This window comes from Vidua chalybeata (assembly GCF_026979565.1).
Source record: "Vidua chalybeata isolate OUT-0048 chromosome 37 unlocalized genomic scaffold, bVidCha1 merged haplotype SUPER_37_unloc_3, whole genome shotgun sequence".
NCBI classification, from domain to species: Eukaryota; Metazoa; Chordata; class Aves; order Passeriformes; family Viduidae; genus Vidua; species Vidua chalybeata.
Window position 1 is genome coordinate 53,136 of NW_026530305.1, and position 22,994 is coordinate 76,129.

Consider the following 22,994-nt stretch of genomic DNA (forward strand, 5'->3'; position numbering starts at 1 on the left):
AAGGGGAACCGGGAGTGGGGACCGGGGCCTTGAAACGGGAGCGGGATGCAAAAAACAGCCCCAAAATCTCCCAAAATTCCCCCCAAAATCCCTTTCGAAACTTCTCCCCTCCCACCAGGCGAAGACTCCGCCCCTGCCCCGCCCCCCCCGGCCTCCTCCTGGCGAATCGGAGCCGCTTTTTGGTGAGTGCCCCTCCCCCACCCATTCAGGCCCCTCCCACACTTGAGACCACGCCCCTAAGCCCCTCCCCCACCTCTAAACACAACCCCGCCCCCCCCCAAAAAAATTTCCCGCCAAAACGGAGCCATTTTGGGGACACCCCACCAGTTTAAACCCCGCCCATTTTTGGACCACACCCTGGTATGACCACGCCCATTCCACCACACCCATTTAAGCCCCTCCCCATTTCAACCCTCCCCCACAAAATTCCCGCCAAAATTGAGCCGTTTTGGGGGGACACGCCTCCCATTTAAGCCCCGCCCCCTTTGAGGTGCATCAATGTGTGACCACGCCCACATTGATGACCACGCCCACCCTCTACGCCCCTCCCACACCTTAAAACCTCCCCAATTTCCCGCCAAAACGGAGCCATTTTGGGGATACCTCTCCCATGGCCCCACCCATTTAAGCCCCGCCCCTGTGGCTCACACCGATGTGTGACCACACCCCCTCTACCACACCCATTTAAGCCCCTCCCACACCTTAAAACGCCCCCTAATTTTATTCCCAAAACAGAGGTATCTTTTCCACTGCCCCACCCATCCAAGCCCCGCCCCTTTGGACCACGCCCATGTGAGGCCACACCCCGTTTAACCCCTCCCCCACCCTAAAGCACACCAATTTCCCGCCAAAACCGCGCCACTTCGGCCCCTCCCCTCCCCACACAACCATGCCCTGTCCGGGTGAGCCACACCCAGGCGTGACCACGCCCATAGGCGTGGCCACACCCCCCTATGCCCCGCCCCCCGCAGGATTTTGGGGCTCTGTAACAACCTCCCGTACGTGGTGATGCTCAGCGCCGCCCGCGACCTGCTGGAGCCACGCCCCGTGAGTGGCCACGCCCCTTTTTAAAGACCACGCTCTCTTTCTAGAGGGCCACGCCCCCTTTTGGGTGGCCACGCCCCCCTTTTCTGATTGATTTTGGGGGGGTTTCCTGGGATTTTTTTAGGGGGAGGAGCGGCAGAATCGGAGCCGGCACGACTGCGACCCCGTGGGGACTGGGGTGGGTGGGGCTTAGGGAGGCGGGGCTTAACTGGGCGGGGCCTAAATGGGAGGGGCTAATAGTTTAAAGGGGTGTGGCTTAATGGGTTGGGGCTTAATGGGCGTGGCTAAGAGGGTGGAGCTTAAAAGGGCAGGGCTTAGAGTGACAGGGTTGGAAAGGGGTGTGGCTTAAATGGGTGGGGCTTAATGGGTGGGGTTTGAAGGGAAAGGCTTAAATGGGAGGGGCTTAAATGGGAGGGGCTGAGAGGGGTGGGGCTTAATGGGCGGGCTTTAAAGGGTGGGGATTAAATAGGAGGGACTTGAAGGGGTGGGGCTTAAATGGGCGAGGTTTAAAGGGGTGGGGCTTAAATGGGAGGAGCTGAAAGGGGCGGGGCTTAAATGGGTGTGGCCTAAATGGGTGAGGCTTAAATGGCTGGGGTGTAAAGGGGTGGGGCTTAAATAGGAGGAGCTGAAAGGGGCGGGGCTTAAATGGGTGGGGCCTAAGTGGGTGGGGCTTAAATTGTGTTGCTTTGAGGTGCGTGGGGCTTAAATGGGTGGAGCCTAAATGGGAGGGGCTTAGGTGGGTGGGCTAAATGAGTAAAAGAGGGCGGGGCTAGAAGGGGTGGGGCTTAAGTGGGAGTGGCTCAAAGGGGAGGGGCATATGAGGTGCCTGAGTGGGTGGGGCTTCAACACGTGGGGTCTGATTGGGAGGGGCTACAAGGGGCGGGGCTTTTATGGGAGGGATTGTCATTGGGCAGGGCTTAAAGTGGGTGGGGCTTAACTGGGTGTGGCATGTGTGGGCGTGGCTTGGCCCCGCCCCTCAGGCCGTGCTATTGGCTGACGTCGTCCCCGCCCTGGGGGTGAAGCTGCTGCTGCCCCTGGTGGGGCCTTACCTGCCCGACAGGTGAGGAGGGGCGGGGCTTAAATGGGGCGGGGCTTAAATGGGGAGGGGATTTTTGGGGGAAAAATGGAAATTTTGGGTGGAAAAATGAGAAAATTTGCGGGGGAAAAAAGGGAAATTTGAGAGCGGAATTGCGGGAAAATGGGGAAAAAAGGAATTTCTGAGGGGAAAAGGGGGAATTTGGGGGGAGAAAAGGGAATTTGGGGTGAAAAAAAGGGAATTTCAGGGTAAAAAAAGGGATTTTTAGGAGGGAAAAAAAGAATTTTTAGGGGGAAAAATGGAATTTTTAAGAGAAAAAGAGAATTTTGGGGTAAAAATGGGGGTTTGGGGTGAAAAGAATAATTTTGGCATGAAAAAAGGAATTTTGGGGTGAATAAAAGAATTTTGGGGGTAAAAAGGAATTTTGGGGTAAAAAAGAGGGAAGAACAAGAATTTTTTTTGGGGAAAAGGGATTTTGAGGAGAAAAAAGGAATTTTTAAGGGGAAAAATGAATTATTAGAGGGAAAAATATTTTTGGGGAGGGGAAAAAAAGACTTTTTAGGGGGAAAAACGAGATTTTTTTTTTTAAGAATTATTTTGATTTAAAAAGGGAAATTTGGGGTGAAAAAAGGGAATTTTTTTGGGGGAAAAGGGGAATTTTGGGGTGAAAAAATGGATTTTGGGGGAAAAAAGGAAATTTTTAGGGGGAAAAAAGGAATTTTTAGGGGGGGAAAAGGGGAATTTTGTTCTCAAAAAGGGGATTTTGGGGTGAAAAAAGGGAATTTTGTTCTCAGGAAGGGGATTTTGGGGGGGAAAATGGGAATTTGGGGTGAAAAGAAGGAATTTTTTGGGGAAAAGGGGAAATTTTAGGGGGGAGAAAGGGGAATTTTGTTCTCAAAAAGGGATTTTGGGGTGAGAAGAGGGGATTTTGTTCTCAGAAAGGGAATTTTGGGGTGAAAAAAGGGGATTTTGTTCTCAGGAAGGGGATTTTGGGGTGAGAAGAGGGGGATTTTGGGGTGCAGAAGGTGGATTTTGGGGTGAAAAAAGGGAATTTTGGGTGCAGAAGGTGGATTTTGGGGTGAAAAATGGGAATTTTGGGGTGAGAAGAGGGGATTTTGGGGTGAAAAATGGGAATTTTGGGTGAGAAGAGGGGATTTTGGGGTGAAAAATGGGGATTTTGGGGTGAGAAAATGGGATTTTGGGGTGAGAAGAGGGGATTTTGGGGTGAAAAAAGGGGATTTTGGGGTGCAGAAGGTGGATTTTGGGGTGAAAAAGGGGATTTTGGGGTGCAGAAGGTGGATTTTGGGGTGGAAAAAGGGGGTTTTGGGGTGAAAAAAGGGGATTTTGGGGTGAAAAATGGGGATTTTGGGGTGAGAAAATGGGATTTTGGGGTGAAAAATGGGGATTTTGGGGTGAAAAAAGGGGGATTTTGGGTGCAGAAGGGGGATTTTGGGGTGAAAAAAGGGGATTTTGGTGTGAGAAGAGGGGATTTTGGGGTGAAAAAGGGGGATTTTGGGTGCTGAAGGTGGATTTTGGGGTGAGAAGAGGGAATTTTGGGGTGAAAAAGGGGATTTGGGGTGCTGAAGGGGGATTTGTGCCCCCCAGGTGCCGCGCCGTGGCCGTGGCTCTGTGCCTCTGGGGCAGCCTCAGCGCCATGGCCGCGGCCAGAGGGACCCTGAGCGGCCTGGGGGGTGAGTGGTCACTCAGGGGTCACTCAGGGGTCACTCGGGTCACTCAGGGGTCACCCGGGGTCACTCAGGGGTCACTCGGGGTCACTCAGGGGTCACCCGGGGTCACTCAGGGGTCACTCGGGGTCACTCAGGGGTCAGTGAGGTCACTCAATGGTCACTCATTGGTCACTCAGGGTCACTCATTGGTCACTCATTGGTCACTCAGTGGTCACTCAGTGGTCACTCAGTGGTCACTCATTGGTCGTTCATTGGTCAGGGGTCACTCACTGGTTACTCACTGGTCATTCAGTGGGCAGTGGTCACTCAGGGGTCACTCAGCGGTCACTTAGGGTCACTCGGGTCAGTGAGGTCACTCAGGGTCACTTGGGGTCATTCAGAGGTCAGTGGTCACTCATTGGTCACTCACTGGTCACTCAGGGTCAGTGGTCACTCAGGGGTCAGTGGTCACTCACTGGTCACTCACTGGTCACTCACCGGTCACTCACTGGTCACTCAGGGTCACTCAGGGTCAGTGGTCACTCAGGGGTCAGTGGTCACTCATTGGTCACTCAGGGGTCACTCATTGGTCACTCAGGGGTTACTCAGGGGTTAGTGGTCACCCAGTGGTCACTCAGGGGTCACCTGGAGTCACTTGGGGTCATTCAGGGGTCAGAGGTCACTCAGGGTCACTCATTGGTCACTCAGGGGTCACTCAGGGGTCAGTGGTCACTCACTGGTCACTCATTGGTCACTCAGGTGTGGCGCTGGGCAGTGCGGGGGCGGGGCTTGGTGAGGTCACCTTCCTGACCTTGGCCTCCTCCTACCCCAGGTAAGGGGGCGTGGCCTCGCTTGTGGGGGCGTGGCCTTACCTGATGGCCACGCCCACCTAGGCCACGCCTCAGAAGGGGGTGGGGACAAAAAACAAAAAAAAAAATTGGGGTAAAATTGGCCAAATTTGGTCAAAATCACAAAAAATTGGATTGAGGGTGGGGCCGTGTGGGCGGGGCTTCTTATGGGTGGGCGTGGCTATGCAAAAATGGGGGTGGGTATCTAAAATTCGCTTCAATGCCCCAAAATTGGGTCCAAAACCCCCAAAATTGGGTCAAAATTGGCCAAGTTTGGTCCAAAATGGCCAAAATTTGTGTAGGGGGCGGGGCCCGCTGGGTGGGGCTTCTTGTGGGGGCGTGGCCACAACCAGAATGGGGGCGGGGCTCTAAAATGGAGTGAAATCCCTCAAAATTGGGTCAAAAACCACCCAAAATGGGTCCAAATTGGCCAAATTTGGTCCAAAAGAATAAAAATTGAAGCGGGGCCAAGTGGGCAGGGCTTTTATTGGGGGCGTGGCTATGCAAAAAAAGGGGGAGGGGCTCTAGAATGGGGTAGAATCTCCCAAAATTGGGTCCAAAAATCACCAAAACTGGGTCAAAACATCGCCCCAAAAAATGGAAATCTCAAAGTGGGCGTGGCCATTCTGACTTGGCTCCTCCCCCAGCAGCTCCGGGCTCTCCCATTGGTCGTCGGGGACGGGCGGGGCCGGCCTGGGCGGGGCTTTGGCCTTTTGGGGGCTGCGGGCGTGGCTGCCCCTCCCCCACGCGCTGCTGCCCTTCCTGGCCCTGCCCCCGCTGATGCTGCTCAGGTGAGACCCAAATTCTCCTTCTTTTCACCCAAAATTGGAATTTTTAATCCCAAAATGTGAAATTTTTAACCCAAAATTCTCTCTTTTTTTTTTAACCCAAAATTCTCCTTTTTTTAACCCAAAATTCTCCTTTTTTTCACCCAAAATTCTCCTTTTTTTCACCCAAAATTCTCCTTTTTTTCACCCAAAATTGGAATTTTTAATCCTAAAATGTGAAAATTTTAACCCAAAATTCTCTTTTTTTAACCCAAAATTCTCCTTTTTTTAACCCAAAATTCTCCTTTTTTTCACCCAAAATTTGCATTTTTTTTCACCCAAAATTGGAATTTTTAATCCTAAAATGTGAAAATTTTAACCCAAAATTCTCTTTTTTTTAACCCAAAATTCTCCTTTTTTTAACCCAAAATTGGAATTTTTAATCCTAAAATGTGAAAATTTTAACCCAAAATTCTCCTTTTTTTAACCCAAAATTCTCCTTTTTTTCACCCAAAATTTGCATTTTTTTTCACCCAAAATTGGAATTTTTAATCCCAAAATGTGAAATTTTTAACCCAAAATTCTCCTTTTTTTCACCCAAAATTTTCCTTTTTTTCACCCAAAATTGGAATTTTTAATCCCAAAATGTGAAATTTTTAACCCAAAATTTCTTTTTTTTTACCCAAAATTCTCCTTTTTTCCACCCAAAATTTGGATTTTTTTTCACCCAAAATTGGAATTTTTAATCCCAAAATGTGAAATTTTTAACCCAAAATTCTCCTTTTTTTAACCCAAAATTCTGGGTTTTTTTCACCCAAAATTTGCATTTTTTTCACCCAAAATTGGAATTTTTAATCCCAAAATTCTCTTTTTTTTTTTACCCAAAATTCCCTTTTTTTCACCAAAAGTTCTCTTTTTCTACCCCACAATTCTTCTTTTTAACCCAAAATCTGCTTTTTTCACCCCAAATTTGCCATTTTTCACCCAACACATGAATTTTTAACTCCAAATTTCTCCTTTTTTAACCCAAAATTGCAATTTTTAATCCCAAAATTCTGATTTTTTAACCCAAAGTCGCTTTTTCTACCCCAAAATTTGAATTTTTAATCCCGAAATTCTGGTTTTTAACCCCAAAATTCTCCTTTTTTAATCCAAACCCTGATTTTTTTTAAGTTAAAATGTAAATTTTTGCCCCAAAATTTGCTTTTTTCCAGCCCAAAATTTATATTTATTATGGGAAATTTTTTAATCCCAAAAATTCCCAAATTTTTCCCCACACTTTCAACCCAAAACTCCCAAATTTTGACCTCAAAAATTCCTAATTTTTAACTGCAAAATTCCCAAATTTTAACCCAAAATTCCCAATTTTTCCCCCAAAATCCCCAATATTAACCCAAATAATTTCCAGTTTTTCATCCCAAAATTCCCAGTTTTTATCCCCAAAACCCCCAAATTTTAGCCCCAAAATTCCCAAATTTTACCCTAAAATTTCCCAATTTTTAAGCCAAAATTCCAACATTTTATCCCAAAATCCCCATATTTTAACTCCAAAATTTCCCAAATTTCAACCCAAAACTCCCAAATTTTAACCCTAAAAATCCCCAAATTTTAACCCCAAAAATTCCATTTTTAACCTCAAAACCCCCTATTTTTAACCCCCCAAATTCCCAAATTTTACCCCAAATTTCCCAATTTTTAACCCCAAAATTTCCCAAATTTTAACCCAAAGTTCCCAAATTTTGTCCCAAAATCCCCAAATTTCAACCCCAAAAAATTTCCAATTTTAACCCCAAAATCCCCAAGTTTTAATCCCAAAATTCCCAAATTTTAACCCTAAAAATTCCCACATTTTAACCCCAAAAATTCCCATTTTTAACCCCAAAATTCCCAATTTTCCCGCCAAATTTCCCCGATTCCCGCCAAAACCCCCCATAGTGGGCGGGGCCTCCCTTGGCCCCTCCCCCACTCCGTTTTTAATGATTTTTTTTTTTTAAATTTTTTCCCATTTTTCTCTTTTTTCTCCTCAGTTTTTTCTTCCTGTTGGGCCCCGCCCCTCCCCCCAGGCCGGACCCGCCCCTCCCCCACCCTGACGAAGGGGGCGGGGCCAGCGAAGATAAATGGGGCGTGGTCAAGGTGAGAAAGGGGCGGGGCTTAAAGGGGAAATTGGGGTAAAAATTGGGAATTTTTCGGGTTAAATTTTAGCAAGTTTGGGGTTAAAATTTTCGGAGTTTTAGGGGGTTGAAATTTGGGGATTTTGGATTAAAAAACGGGAATTTTGGGACAAGAAATTGGAATTTTGGGGTCAAAAATGGAGAATTTTGGGGTAAAAAATTTGGGAATTTGGGAATTTCGGGGATAAAAAATTTCGAAATTTTGAGGTTAAAAATCGGGGATTTTGTGGTTAAAAATTTGGGAACTTTGGGGTCGAAAATTTGGAGTTGGGGGCAAAAATTGCAATTTTGGGGTTCAAATTTGGGAATTTTTAGGTTAAAAAATGAGAATTCGGGGTTTAGAATTTGGGAATTTTGGGGGGTTTAAAAAAAAATTCGGGAATTTTTCGGGGATAAAATTAGGGAATTTTTGGGGATTTAAAAAAAATTTGGGAATTTTTGGGGATTTAAAAAAATTGGGGAATTTTTCGGGGATAAAATTTGGGAATTTTTGGGGTTTTAAAAAAAATTTGGGAATTTTTCAGGGATAAAATTTGGGAATTTTTGGGCTTTTAAAAAAAACTTGGGAATTTTTCGGGGGATAAAATTTGGAATTTTAGGGGTTGAAACCCGGGAATGTTGGGGATAAAACTCGGGAATCTTTTGGGATAAAAATCGGGGGGGGGGCTTTAGAAAGGGGGCGTGGCTTGGGACGGAGAGGGGGCGTGGCCTGAGCCGGCCCCGCCCGCCCCCCCGCAGGCCGCGCTCCGCCAGGGGGCGCCGCTGGGCCTCGTTTACTTCGCCGAGTACTTCGTTAACCAGGGGCTGGTGAGAGGGGGCGGGGCCACGGCGGGAGGGGGAGGGGCTTAGCGGGGTGGGGGAGGGGCCAGAGGGGGAGGGGGAAGGGCTTAGAGGGGTGGGGGAGGGGCTAAAATGGCAGAATATGGATGGGGGAGGGGCCCAAGATGGTGGATTTTGGATGGGGGAGGGGTTAAAATGGCGGCTCTGGGGTGGGGGAGGGGCCCAAGATGGCGGCTTTGGGGTGGGGGAGGGGCCCAAGATGGCGGATTTGGTTGGGGGCGGGGCTAAAATTGCGGGTTTGCGGTGGGGGAGGGGCTAAAATGGTGGAATTTTGGGCGGGGGGAGGGGCCCAAGATGGCGGATTTGGTGTGGGAGAGGGGACAAAATGGCGGCTTTGGGGTGGGGGCGGGGCTAAAATGGCGGATTTTGGATGGGGGAGGGGCTAAAGTGGCAGATTTGGGGTGGGGGAGGGGCTAAAGTGGTGGGGTTTGGATGGGGGAGGGGCTCAAAATGGCGGATTTTGGGGGTGGGGGAGGGGCCCAAGATGGAGGATTCAGGGTGGGGGAGGGGCCATAAGGATGGGGTGGGGCTAAAAGGGGAGGAGGAGGGGCTGGGAAACGTTGGGGGGGAGGGGCTAAAATTGTAAATTTGGGGTGGGGGGCGGGACTTGGGGCGGAGGGGGCGGGGTCAGAGGCCCCTCCCCCACCCTCTGCCCCTCCCCCCCCCCCAGATGGAGCTGCTCTACTTCCCCTCCTCGCCCCTCCCCCACAGCGCCCAGTACCGCACGTGAGTGGGGGAGGGGCGGGAGGAGCCCCCCCCCCCAAAAAAAAAATTCCCAAATTTTATCCCCCCGAAATTCCCAAATTTAACCCCAAAATTCCCAAACTTTAACTCAAAAAATTCCTGAATTTTGTCCCCAAAAATTCCCGAATTTTATCCCTGAAATTCCCAAATTTAACCCCAAAATTCCCAATTTTTAACCCAAAATTCCCAAATTTTATCCCCAAGAACTCCTAATTTTTAACCCAAAATTCCCAATATTAAGCCAAAAAATTCCCAAATTTCATCCCCAAAATTCCCAATTTTTATCCCCAAAATTCCCAAATGTTATCCCCAAGAATTCCTAATGTTTAACCCCAAAATTCCCAATTTTTAACCCCGAATTTCCCAATTTTTCAACCCAAAATTCCCAAATTTCATCCCCAAAATTCCCAAGTTTCATCCCCAAAATTCCCAATTTTTATCCCCAGAATTCCCAATTTTTATTCCCAATTTTTATCCCCAAAATTCCCAAGTTTCATCCCCAAAATTCCCAATTTTTATCCCCAGAATTCCCAAGTTTCACCCCCAAAATTCCCAAATTTTATCCCCAAAATTCCCAATTTTTATCCCCAAAATTCCCAATTTTTATCCCCAAAATTCCCAAATTTCATCCCCAAAATTCCCAAATATCATCCCCAAAATTCCCAATTTTTATCCCCAAAATTCCCAAATTTCACCCCCAAAATTCCCAAATTTTATCCCCAAAATTCCCAATTTTTATCCCCAAAATTCCCAAGTTTCATCCCCAAAATTCCCAATTTTTATTCCCAAGTTTCATCCCCAAAATTCCCAATTTTTATCCCCAAAATTCCCAAATTTCATCCCCAAAATTCCCAAGTTTCATCCCCAAAATTCCCAATTTTTATCCCCAGAATTCCCAAGTTTCACCCCCAAAATTCCCAATTTTTATCCCCAAAATTCCCAATTTTTATCCCCAGAATTCCCAAATTTCATCCCAAAATTCCCAAATTTCACCCCCAAAATTCCCAATTTTTATACCCAAAATTCCCAAATTTCATCCCAAAAATTCCCAAATTTCATCCCCAAAATTCCCAATTTTTATCCCCAACAATTCCCAAATTTAACCCCAAAATTCCCAAGTTTCATCCCCAAAATTCCCAAATTTCAACCCCAAAATTCCCAAATTTCAACCCCAAAATTCCCAAATTTCATCCCCAAAATCCCCGGTTTTCACCCCGAATCCCCGGTGTTTAACCCCTTCCTGCCCTGCCCAGGCTGCAGCTCCTGTACCAGGCCGGCGTCTTCGTCTCGCGCTCGTCCCTGCGCTGCCTCCGCCTGCGGCGCCTCTGGGGGCTGGCGCTGGCCCAGGTGGGACCCACGGACCTGCCCCATGGATCCTGACCCATAGATCCTGACCCATAGATCCTGCCCCACAGATCTGACCCATAGATCCTGCCCCATGGGTCTGACCCATAGATCTGACCCATAGATCCTGACCCATAGATCCTGACCCACAGATCTGACCCATAGATCCTGCCCCATGGATCTGACCCATAGATCTGACCCATAGATCCTGCCCCATAGATCTGACCCATAGATCCTGACCCATGGATCCTGCCCCATAGATCTGACCCATAGATCCTGACCCATAGATCCTGACCCATAGATCCTGACCCATGGATCCTGCCCCATAGATCCTGACCCATAGACCTGCCCCACAGATCTGACCCATAGATCCTGACCCATAGCTCTGACCCATAGATCCTGACCCATAGATCCTGCCCCATGGATCTGACCCATAGATCTGACCCATAGATCTGAGCCATTGACCTGCCCCATAGATCCTGCCCCATGGATCCTGACCCATAGACCTGCCCCATAGATCTGAGCCATGGATCTGCCCCATGGATCCTGCCCCATGGATCTGACCCATAGATCTGACCCATGGATCCTGACCCATAGATCTGACCCATAGATCTGACCCATAGATCTAATCCATAGATCCTGAACCATAGACCTGATCCATGGATCCTGCCCCATAGATCTGAGCCATGGGTCTGCCCCATAGATCCTGACCCATAGATCCTGACCCATGGATCCTGACCCATAGATCCTGCCCCATAGATCTGACCCATAGATCCTGACCCATAGATCCTGACCCATAGATCTGACCCATAGATCCTGACCCATAGATCCTGACCCATAGATCCTGACCCATGGATCCTGCCCCATAGATCCTGACCCATAGACCTGCCCCACAGATCTGACCCATAGATCCTGACCCATAGCTCTGACCCATAGATCCTGACCCATAGATCCTGCCCCATGGATCTGACCCATAGATCTGACCCATAGATCCTGCCCCACAGATCTGACCCATAGATCTGACCCATGGATCCTGACCCATAGATCTGACCCATAGATCCTGACCCATAGACCTGCCCCATAGATCTGAGCCATGGATCTGCCCCATGGATCCTGCCCCATGGATCTGACCCATAGATCCTGACCCATAGATCTGATCCATGGATCCTGACCCATAGATCTGACCCATAGATCTGATCCATAGATCTGACCCATAGATCTAATCCATAGATCCTGAACCATAGACCTGATCCATGGATCCTGCCCTATAGATCTGAGCCATGGGTCTGCCCCATAGATCCTGACCCATAGATCCTGACCCATGGATCCTGACCCATAGATCCTGACCCATAGATCTGACCCATAGATCCTGACCCATAGATCCTGACTCATAGATCTGACCCATAGATCCTGACCCATAGATCCTGACCCATAGATCCTGACCCATGGATCCTGCCCCATAGATCCTGACCCATAGACCTGCCCCACAGATCTGACCCATAGATCCTGACCCATAGCTCTGACCCATAGATCCTGACCCATAGATCCTGACCCATAGATCCTGACCCATAGATCTGCCCCATAGATCTGAGCCATGGATCTGAGCCATAGATCTGACCCATAGATCCCTCCTGCCCCATAGATCCTGACCCATAGACCTGCCCCATAGATCTGAGCCATGGATCCTGACCCATAGATCTGAGCCATAGATCCTGCCCCATAGATCCTGACCCACGGCTCGGACCCCTAGACCTGACCCATAGATCCCTCCTGACCCATAGATCTGCCCCATAGATCCTGACCCATAGATCTGACCCATAGACCTGATCCATGGATCCCTCCTGCCCCATAGATCTGAGCCATAGATCTGAGCCATAGATCTGAGCCATAGATCCTTCCTGACCCACAGATCCTGACCCATAGATGTGACCCATAGATCTGAGCCATGGCTCTGCCCCATAGATCTGAGCCATGGATCCCTCCAGCCCCATAGATCTGCCCCATAGATCCCTCCTGACCCATAGACCTACCCCATAGATCTGAGCCATTGATCCTGACCCATAGATCTGACCCACGGCTCTGACCCATAGATTTGAGCCATGGGTCTGCCCCATAGATCCCTCCTGTCCCATAGATCACTCCTGACCCATAGATCCTCCCCCATAGATCCTGACCCATGGCTCTGCCCCAGAGATCCTGCCCCATGGATCCTGACCCATAAATCCTGCCCCATAGATCCTGACCCATAGATCCCTCCTGCCCCATAGAACCTGACCCATAGATCTGCCCCATAAATCTGAGCCACGGCTCTGCCCCATAGATCCTGCTCCATCGATCCTGCCCCATAGATCCTGACCCATGGATCTTGACCCATCGGTCCTGACCCATAGATCCTGACCCATAGATCCCAATCCCACCCCATAGATCCCAGTCCTGCCCCAAAGATCCTGGTCCTGCCCCATAGATTTGCCCCATAGATCCTTTCCTGCCCCATAGATCCTTTCCTGCCCCATAGATCCCATCAAACCCTGCCTTTAATCCAAACTTTCCCCTGAATTTCCCCATTTCCCCCCATTTTTAACCAATTTTTAACTCATTTTTTCCCGTTTTTTTCCCATTTTCCCCCCATTTTTCCCCCATTGCCCCGCCCCTCGCTGGCCCCGCCCCCAGGTGCTGCTGGCCGCGTTCCTATTGGCCGCCGTGGCTGTCAATCAGCTCCTGCCCGGGCTGGGCGTGGCCGCGGCGCTGGCGGTGGGGGAGGGGCTGCTGGGGGGCGGAGCCTACGGGAACGCCTTCGGCAACCTGAGCGAGCAGGTGAGTGACCACTGAGTGACCACTGAGTGACCACTGAGTGACCACTGACCACTGAGTGACCACTGAGTGACCACTGAGTGACCACTGAGTGACCACTGACCACTGAGTGACCACTGACCACTGAGTGACCCTGAGTGACCCTGAGTGACCACTGAGCACTGAGTGACCACTGAGTGACCACTGAGTGACCACTGACCCTGAGTGACCACTGAGTGACCACTGACCACTGAGTGACCACTGACCACTGACCCTGAGTGACCACTGAGTGACCACTGAGTGACCCTGAGTGACCAATGAGTGACCACTGAGTGACCAATGAGTGACCAATGAGTGACCCTGAGTGACCCCTGAGTGACCGCTGACCCGAGTGACCGCTGTCCGCAGGTGCCCCTCCCCCAGCAGCCGCTGGCCGTTGCTGTGGTCACTCTGGTGGCCGAAGTCGCCATCGCTGCGGCCGGAGGAGTCGCCCTGGGGGCTCACGCCGCGTTCTGTGGCCAGGAGTGACCACGGAGTGACCACGGAGTGACCACGGAGTGACCACACAGATTGGTTACAAAGTGACCCTCAACTGACCATTGAGTGACCACGGAGTGACCCCTGGAAGTGACCCCTGGAGTGACCACTGAGTGACCACTGGGTTAGCCTTGGAGTGACCACTGAGTGACCACTGGGTTAGCCTTGGAGTGACCACTGAGTGACCACAGAGTGACCACTGGGTTAGCCTTGGAGTGACCACTGAGTGACCACAGAGTGACCATGGAAGTGACCACAAACTGACCACTGAGAGAGCCTTGAGTGACCATGAAGTGACCACTGAGTGACCACTGGAACTGACCACTGAGTGGCCCTGGAAGTGACCATTGAGTGACCACATGGACTGGTCACTGAGTGACCACTGAATGACCCATGGACTGGTCAAGGAGTGACCCTGGGAGTGACCACTGAGTGACCACTGAGTGACCCTAGAAGTGACCACAAACTGACCACTGAGTGAGCGCTGGATTGGCCTTGGAGTGACCACTGAGTGACCACTGAGTGACCACTGAGTGACCACCAACCCCCCTGACCTGGTCATTGACCTCCCGGAGTGACCACTGAGTGACCATGGAGTGACCATGGAGTGACCACTGAGTGACCACTGAAGGCTGAGTGATGAGAGTGACCACTGAGTGACCGTCGGCCTCCCTGTGGTCATCGACGTCCTGGAGTGACCACGGAGTGACCACTGAGTGACCATTGGTCATCGGCATCCTGGAGTGACCACTCTGCAGTTGGTCATCGAGCTTCTGGAGTGACCGCTGACCACTGAGTGACCACTGAGTGACCACTGACCACTGAGTGACCACTGAGTGACCGGTGATCACTGAGTGACCACTGAGTGACCGCTGATCACTGAGTGACCATGGAGTGACCACTGAGTGACCACTGACCACTGAGTGACCACTGAGTGACCAATGGTCATCAACCTGTCTTAATAACCTCTGAGTGACCACAGAGTGACCGCTGAGTGACCACAGAGTGACCACTGACCGCTGAGTGACCACTGAGTGACCACTGAGTGACCGCTGACCGCTGAGTGACCGCAGCTCGAGCACCGGAAGATTTTGGGGCGAAATTTGGGGATTTTGGGAGGAAAAAAACGACGAAAAAAGGAGGAAAAAAACCCCAAAATTTGGGAAATTCCGACGGATTCGGGGAGGGGAAAATTCCCGGATTTTAAAAAAGGGGAAAAAAGGAAATTTTGGGGGAAAAAATTGGAATTTTGGGGGAAAAAAATGGAATTTTAGAAGAAAAAATGGGATTTTTTGGGGGGGAAAATGAATTTTTGGAAGAAAAACTGGATTTTGGGGAGGAAAAAATGAAAATTTTTAGGTAAAAAATTGAATTTTTGGGAAAAATCCGAAATTTTGGGGGAAAAAATATGAATTTTAGATGAAAAAAAGGAATTTTTGGAGGGGGAAAAAAAAGAAATTTGGGGGGAAATGTAAAATTTTGAGGGGGAAAATGGAATTTTAGGGGAAAAAATGGATTTTTTTAGGGGGAAAATGAATTTTTGGAGAAAAATGGGATTCTGGGAGGAAAAAATGGAAATTTTTAGGTAAAAAAATGGAATTTTGGTGAAAAATCCGATTTTTTTTTTTTTTTTAAATTGAATTTCTGAAGGAAAAAAAATGGAATTTTGGGGGGAAAAGTCCAAAATTTTTGGTGATAAAATTTGAATTTTAGAAGGAAAAAAAAAAAGAAAAATATTTTAAAGGGAAAAAAAAAGAGGATTTTAGGCAGGAAATAAAAATATTTTTGGAAAAATTGTGGTTTTTAGGGGATAAAAAATGGTTTGGGAGCGAAAAATGGGAATTTTGGGGGGAAAAAAGTCAATTTTGGGCAAAAAAAAAAGATTTTTGGAGAAAATTATTGAATTTGAGTTGGAAAATTCCAAACTTGGGCAAAAAAAATGTCAAATTAGAGGTGAAAACTTTTAATTAATTAAATTAAATTAAATTAAATTAAATTAAATTAAATTAAATTAAATTAAACTAAATTAAATTAATTATATAAATTATTTTCATCATTATAAATTATTTTTATTATTATAAATTATTATTTATTATATAAATTATTACATTAATAATTCAACTTAATATAATTTAGTTTAATTTAATTTTTGGGTTAAAAGTTTTGAGTTTCAGGCAAAAAAATTCTGGATTTGAGGAAAAAAAAAAAAATTCTAAATTTTGGCCCAAAAATTCTCATTTTGGGGTTGGAAATTCTCCATTTTTGGTAAAAAAAAAAAATTTGAATTTTGCATTAAAAAATTAAATTTGGGTCCAAAATTCACAGTTTGGGGTCAAAAAATCTCAATTTTGGGTCCAAATTTCTCCGTTTGGTGCCAAAAATCCCCAATTTTGGGGGGAAAAACGTCAATTTTTGGTCCAAAATGTCAATTTTGATTTAAAAATTGGGGAATTCTGATTTTAAAAAGTCAAATTTGGGTGAAAAATTCGCAATTTTGGCTCCAAACTTTTCCCCCTGGGGATTCCAAAATTGGAATTTTGGGTCGAAACTTTCACAATTTTGGGTTAAGAAAAAAAAAAAAAAAAAAAAAAAACACAAAATTTGAGGGACAAAAATCTCAAATTTTCGGTGCAAAGTGTCAATTTTGGGTCGGAAAAAATGAAAAATTTTGGGTCAAAAAACGAAAATTTTGGGCGAAAAATTCGGAATTTGGGGCCAAAACGCGGAAAATTCCTGCATGGGCGTGGCCGTGACGTCATCGCCGCCCGGCCCCGCCCCCCTCCCTCCCCAGCCAATCCCGCGCCGGCGTCGTAAGAAGTGGGCGGAGCCGTTTGTTGGAACTCAGGTTTTTATTGGTCCCTCCCCCTCCCCCCCCCCAGTTTGGGGGCGGGGCTTGCGGGGGGAGTGGGCGGGGTTTGGGGTGGGGGAGGGGTTTTTTGGGGGGGGGTGGGGGAGGGGCGAGGGCGGCCCCTCCCCCCTCACCAGCCCTGGCTGCCCCCGGGGGTCCCGTCCAGGGGTGGGGGAGGGGCGGGGGCGGGGCTGGGGGTGGGGGCGGGGCAGCCGGAACCTGCGGGGGGGGGGGGGGAGGGGGGAGAGACAAAAAAAAATGGGGAGGAGTCAAAGGGTTGCCCCTCCCCCAGCTTGAGGGAAAGGCCCGCCCCCACCCACAGAGCCCCGCCCCCCACCCTTCGTGACTCAATTTCCCTCCCCCCCGAATTCCCACAGCCCCTCCCCCACCATGACCCCAAAATCTCCTCCCCCTCGCAAACCATCAGGCCACGCCCCCACTGACCACACCCACTGACCATTGACCACTCCCACTGACCACACCCACTGACCACACTGACCACTGACCACACCCACTGACCATTGACCACTCCCACTGACCACACCCACTGACCACACTGACCACTGACCACACCCACTGACCATTGACCAGTGCCACACCCACTGACCACACCCCACTGGCCACTGACCACACCCACCGACCACACCCACTGAGAACTGACCACACCCACCGACCACTCCCATTGACTCCACCCACTGACCACACCAACACTGACCACACCCACCGGCCACACCCACTGAGAACTGACCACACCCACTGACCACTGACCACACCCACTGACCACACCCACTGACCACTGACCACACCCACCGACCACTCCCATTGACTCCACCCACTGACCACACCCACTGAGAACTGACCACACCCAGACCACTGACCACACCCACCGACCACTCCCATTGACTCCACCCACTGACCACACCCACTGACCACACTGACCACTGACCACACCCACTGACCATTGACCAGTGCCACACCCACTGACCACACTGACCACTGACCACACCCACTGACCATTGACCAGTGTCACACCCACTGACCACTCCCACTGACCACACCCACCGACCACACCAACTGAGAACTGACCACACCCACCGACCACTCCCATTGACTCCACCCACTGACCACACCCACTGAGAACTGACCACACCCACTGACCACACCCACAGACCACTTCCATTGACTCCACCCACTGACCACACCCACCGACCACACCCAGCGGCCACTCCCACCGGCCACACCCACCACCAATGACCACTCCCGCCGGCCACACCCACCTCTGGCGGGGGCGTGGCCGCGGGGGGCGGGGCCGTGCACGCGCAGGTGGTCGCTGACGTAGGCGGCGCTCAGCAGCTTCCCGCAGACGTGGCACGGCACCTTGTCCTCGTGCCGCACGGCGTGCGCCCGCAGCCGGTCACGCGTGGCAAACGCCGCCTCGCACGTCTGCGGACGCCCGCCGGTCACTCAGGTGGTCAAGGGGTCACTCGCGGGGTCACTCAGGGGTCACTCGGGGGTCATTGGGGCGGTCAAAAGGTCATTTGGGGAGGTTTGGGGTCACTCAGGGGTCATTTGGAGGGTCAAGGGGTCAGTCCGGGGTCGTTCAGGTGGTCAAGGGGTCACCCGGGTGGTCATTCGGGTGGTCAAGGGGTCAGTCATGGGTCATTCGGGGGGTCAAGGGGTCAGTCAGGGGTCACTCAGGTGGTCAAGGGGTCACTCAGGGGTCATTCGGGCAGTCAAGGAGTCAGTCAGGCAGTCAAAAGGGCATTTGGGGAGATTTGGGGTCACTCAGGGGTCACTCAGGTGGTCAAGGGGTCACTCAGGGGTCACTCGGGTGGTCAAGGGGTCACTCAGGTGGTCAAGGGGTCACTTAGGGGTCACTCAGGTGGTCAAGGGGTCACTTAGGGGTCACTCAGGGGTCAAGAGATCACTCAGGGGTCACTCAGGTGGTCAAGGGGTCAGTCCAGGAGTCAAGGGGCCACTCAGGTGGTCAAGGGGTCACTCAGGGGTCACTCAGGTGGTCAAGGGGTCACTTAGGGGTCACTCAGGTGGTCAAGGGGTCATTTGGGTGGTCAGGGGTCATTTGGGTGGTCAAGGGGTCACTCACAGGTCCTTTGGGGTCACTCTGGTCATTCGAGGGATTGAGGCTCAAGGGGTCATTTGGGGGTCAAGGGGTCCCTCGCGGGGTCAAGGGGTCACTCAGGTGGTCATTCAGGGGTCACTCGGGGCATCAAGGGGTCACTCGAGGGTCACTCAAGGGTCATTTGGCCGGTCAGGAGGTCATTAGGGGAAGTTTGGGGTCACTCAGGGGTCATTTGGAGGGTCACGCGGTCACTCAGGGGTCACTCAGGGGTCATTTGGGTGGTCAAGGGGTCATTCAGGGGTCACTCGGGGGTCACTCGGGTGGTCAAGGGGTCACTTGGGGTCACTCAGGTGGTCAAGGGGTCACTCAGGGGTCACTCGGGTGGTCAAGGGGTCACTCAGGGGTCACTCGGGTGGTCAAGGGGTCAGTCAGGGGTCATTCGGGCGGTCAAGAGGTCATTTGGGGAGGTTTGGGGTCACTCAGGCGTCAAGAGATCAGTCAGGGGTCACTCAGGTGTTCTTTGGGGTGGTCAAGGGGTCATTTTGGGGGTCAAGGGGTCATTTGGGTGGTCAAAGGGTCACTCGGTCACTCAGGGGTCACTCAGGTGGTCAAGGGGTCAGTCCGGGAGTCAAGGGGTCACTCAGGGGTCACTCAGGTGGTCAAGGGGTCATTTGGGGAGGTTTGGGGTCACTCAGGGGTCATTTGGAGGGTCAAGGGGTCAGTCCGGGGTCGTTCAGGTGGTCAAGAGGTCAGTCCAGGAGTCAAGAGGTCACTCAGGGGTCACTCAGGTGGTCAAGGGGTCACTCAGGAGTCACTCAAGGGTCACTCAGGCAGTCAAAAGGTCATTTGGGGAGGTTTGGGTCACTCGGGGGTCACTCAGGTGGTCAAGGGGTCACTCAGGGGTCACTCGGGTGGTCAAGGGGTCACTCAAGGGTCATTTGGGTGGTCAAGGGGTCACTCAGGGGTCATTCGGGCGGTCAAGAGGTCATTTGGGGAGGTTTGGGGTCACTCAGGGGTCAAGGGGTCACTCAGGGGTCACTCGGGTGGTCAAGGGGTCAGTCCGGGAGTCAAGGGGCCACTCAGGGATCATTTGGGTGGTCAAGGGGTCATTTGGAGAGGTTTGGGTCACTCAGGGTTCACTCAGGTGGTCATTGGGGTGGTCAAGGGGTCACTAATGGTCATTCAGATGGCCAAGGGGTCACTCAGGGGTGGTTTGGGCGGTCAAAGGGTCATTCAGGGGTGGTTTGGGGTCACTCAGGGGTCACTCAGGTGGTCAAGGGGTCACTCAGGGGGTCATTTTGGTGGTCAAGGGGTCATTTGGGTGGTCAAGAGGTCATTTGGGGGTCAAGGGGTCACTCACAGGTCGCTTGGGGTCACTCGGTGGTCATTCGAGGGATTGAGGCTCAAGGGGTCATTTGGGGGGTCAAGGGGTCACTCAGGGGTCACTCAGGTGGTCATCTGGGCGGTCAAGGGGTCATTTGGGGGTCAAGGGGTCACTCAGGGGTCACCCAGTGGTCATTCAAGGAATTGAGGGTCAAGGGGTCATTCAAGGGACCAAGGGGTCACTCAGGGGTCATTTAGGGGTCAAGGGGTCAGTGTGGGTGTGGTCAGTGTGGGTGTGGTCAGTGTGGGTGTGGTCAGTGGGTGTGGTCAGTGGGCGTGGCCTCACCTGGCACTTGAAGGGCCGCTCGGTGGAGTGCACCTGCCGGACGTGGCTGTTCAGGTGGTCCGGCCTGGGGGAGTGACCAGTGGTGACCAGCAGTGACCACTGGTGTGACCAGCGACTGACCAGTGACTGACCAGTGACTGACCAGTGCCTGACCAGTGTCACCAGTAACACCAATGACCAGCAGTGACCACCGGTGACTGACCAGTGCCTGACCGGTGACTGACCAGTGCCTGACCAGTGTCACCAGTGCCTGACCAGTGACTGACCGGTCACTGACCAGTGACTGACCAGTGCCCGACCAGTGACTGACCAGTGACTGACCGGTCACTGACCGGTGACTGACCAGTGACTGACCAGTGACTGACCAGTGCCTGACCAGTGACTGACCAGTGCCTGACCAGTGACTGACCAGTGCCTGACCAGTGACTGACTTTTCCCTGACCAGTGACTGACCGGTCACTGACCGGTGACTGACCAGTGACCAGGACGATGTCCTCAAGTCCCACCAGTCCCACCATGACTCAATGACCCCAATGGCCACGGTGACCCAACGATGACCCAACGATGACCCAATGACCACCATGACCATGATCCCGCATGACCCAACGATGACCCCAACCCCCACCATGACCCAACAATGACCCAATGGCCACCGTGACCCAACGATGACCCCAAGACCCACCATGACCCAACGATGATCCCAACACCCCCCATGACCCAATGACCACCATGACCATGACCCACCTTGACCCAACCATGACCAAATCCCACCATGACCCAACGACGACCCCAAACCCCACCATGACCCACCATGACCCAACCATGACCCCAAACCCCACCATGACCCAACGACCACCATGACCATGACCCACTATGACCCAACAATGACCCCAAACCCCACCATGACCATGACCCACCATGACCCAATGACCACCATGACCCAACAATGACCCCAAGACCCACCAAGACCCACCATGACCCAACGATGACCCCAAACCCCACCATGACCAACCCCCCCTATGACCCAATGACCACCATGACCATGACCTACAATGACCCAATGACGACCCCAAACCCCACCATGACCAAACCCCACCATGACCCAACCATGACCCCAAACCCCACCGTGACCCAACGACCACGACCCAACCGCGACCCCAAACCCCACCGTGACCCAACGATGACCCAATGACCACATGACCCAACAATGACCTCAAACCCCACTGTGACCCAACGATCACCCAATGACCACCATGACCCAACCATGACCCCAACACCCCCCATGACCCAATGACCACCATGACCCAACGATGACCCCAAACCCCACCCTGACCAAACCCCACCGTGACCCAATGACCACCATGACCCAATGACGACCCCAAGACCCACCATGACCCAATGGTGACCCAATGACCACCACGACCCAGTGATGACCCCAAACCCCACCGTGACCCAATGACCACCATGACCTGATGATGACCCAACGACCACCATGACCCAATGATGACCCAATGACCACCATGACCCAACGATGACCCAACGACCACCATGACTCAATGATGACCCAATGACCACCATGACCCAACGACCACCAAGACCCAACCATGACCCAATGACCACCATCACCCAACGATGACCCCAAACCCCACCCTGACCAAACCCCACCATGACCCAACGACCACCATGACCCAACAATGACCCAACGACCACCATGACCCAACAATGACCCAACGACCACCATGACCCAACGATGACCCAACGATCACCATGACTCAATGATGACCCAACGACCACCATGACCCAACGATGACCCAATGACCACCATCACCCAACGATGACCCCAAACCTCACCCTGACCAAACCCCACCATGACCCAATGACCACCATGACCTGATGATGACCCAACGACCACCATGACCCAACAATGACCCAACGACCACCATGACCCAACGATGACCCAACAACCACCATGACCCAACGACCACCAAGACCCAACGATGACCCCAAACCCCACCCTGACCAAACCCCACCGCGACCCACCTGGAGAAGCTCTTGCCGCAGTGCCCGCAGGCGTAGGGCTTGTGCACGTGGCCCTGGTGCGAGCGCACGTGCGACGCCATCCTGTCCTTGCGCTTGAAGCGCTGCTGGCACACGGGGCACTGGAAGGGCCTCTCGTCCGTGTGCGACAGCCGGTGCCGCTTCAGGTGGTAGACGTCGCGGAACGCCTTCCCGCACGTGTCGCACGCGTGGCTCTTCCGCGCCGCCGCCGCCGCCGCGCGTTTCGGCGCCGCCGCCCCGGCGCCGTCGCCCTCCTCGCCTTGCCGGGCGGGCGCGGCGTCGAGGAGGTCTTGGGGGAGGGGCAGCAGGGTGGGGGAGGGCCGGGGGCCGCGCTTGGGGGCGCCGGGCGCGCCGTGCGTGGCCTGGTGGCGCCGCAGGTTGTAGCCGTTCTTGAACTCCTTGGCGCACAGCCCGCACACGTAGGGGGCGCCCTTGGCCCTGCGCGGCGCCGACGTCACCGCCGACGTCACCGCGGCGGCGGCCGCCGGGGCGGTCTCGGGCGGCGGCGACGTCACCGGTTTGAGGGGGGAGGGGTCGATGGTGGGGGGAGG

General features: G+C 51.7%; 2 protein-coding genes across 4 annotated transcripts in view; one reads left to right on the forward strand and one right to left on the reverse strand.

Moving 5' to 3' along the window:
* Positions 1-15,221, forward strand: part of CLN3 (CLN3 lysosomal/endosomal transmembrane protein, battenin) — a 15,416-nt gene extending 195 nt beyond the window's left edge. Inside the window, exons 2-14 of one of the 3 annotated variants that reach the window (XM_053933235.1) lie at positions 119-182; positions 972-1,047; positions 1,169-1,222; positions 2,067-2,104; positions 3,686-3,771; positions 4,507-4,579; positions 5,243-5,386; positions 7,390-7,495; positions 8,272-8,340; positions 9,044-9,099; positions 10,371-10,464; positions 13,132-13,275; positions 13,660-15,221. In XM_053933235.1, coding sequence (XP_053789210.1) covers positions 119-182; positions 972-1,047; positions 1,169-1,222; positions 2,067-2,104; positions 3,686-3,771; positions 4,507-4,579; positions 5,243-5,386; positions 7,390-7,495; positions 8,272-8,340; positions 9,044-9,099; positions 10,371-10,464; positions 13,132-13,275; positions 13,660-13,779 — 1,124 coding nt within the window. In that variant the 3' untranslated portion in view covers positions 13,780-15,221. Of the gene's footprint in view, positions 1-118; positions 183-971; positions 1,048-1,168; positions 1,223-2,024; positions 2,105-3,685; positions 3,772-4,506; positions 4,580-5,242; positions 5,387-7,389; positions 7,496-8,271; positions 8,341-9,043; positions 9,100-10,370; positions 10,465-13,131; positions 13,276-13,659 lie in introns of all 3 variants that reach the window. The other 2 variants (XM_053933234.1, XM_053933233.1) reach the window with 2 other exon arrangements.
* Positions 15,222-16,618: 1,397 nt separating this feature from the next.
* On the reverse strand, positions 16,619-22,994 carry MAZ (MYC associated zinc finger protein; the record flags this gene model as incomplete). The annotated part of the gene is made up of 4 exons (XM_053933230.1): positions 16,619-16,855; positions 17,914-18,079; positions 20,386-20,449; positions 22,426-22,994. Coding segments are annotated over 4 exons (888 nt in total), but the record flags the coding sequence as incomplete, so codon positions are not given.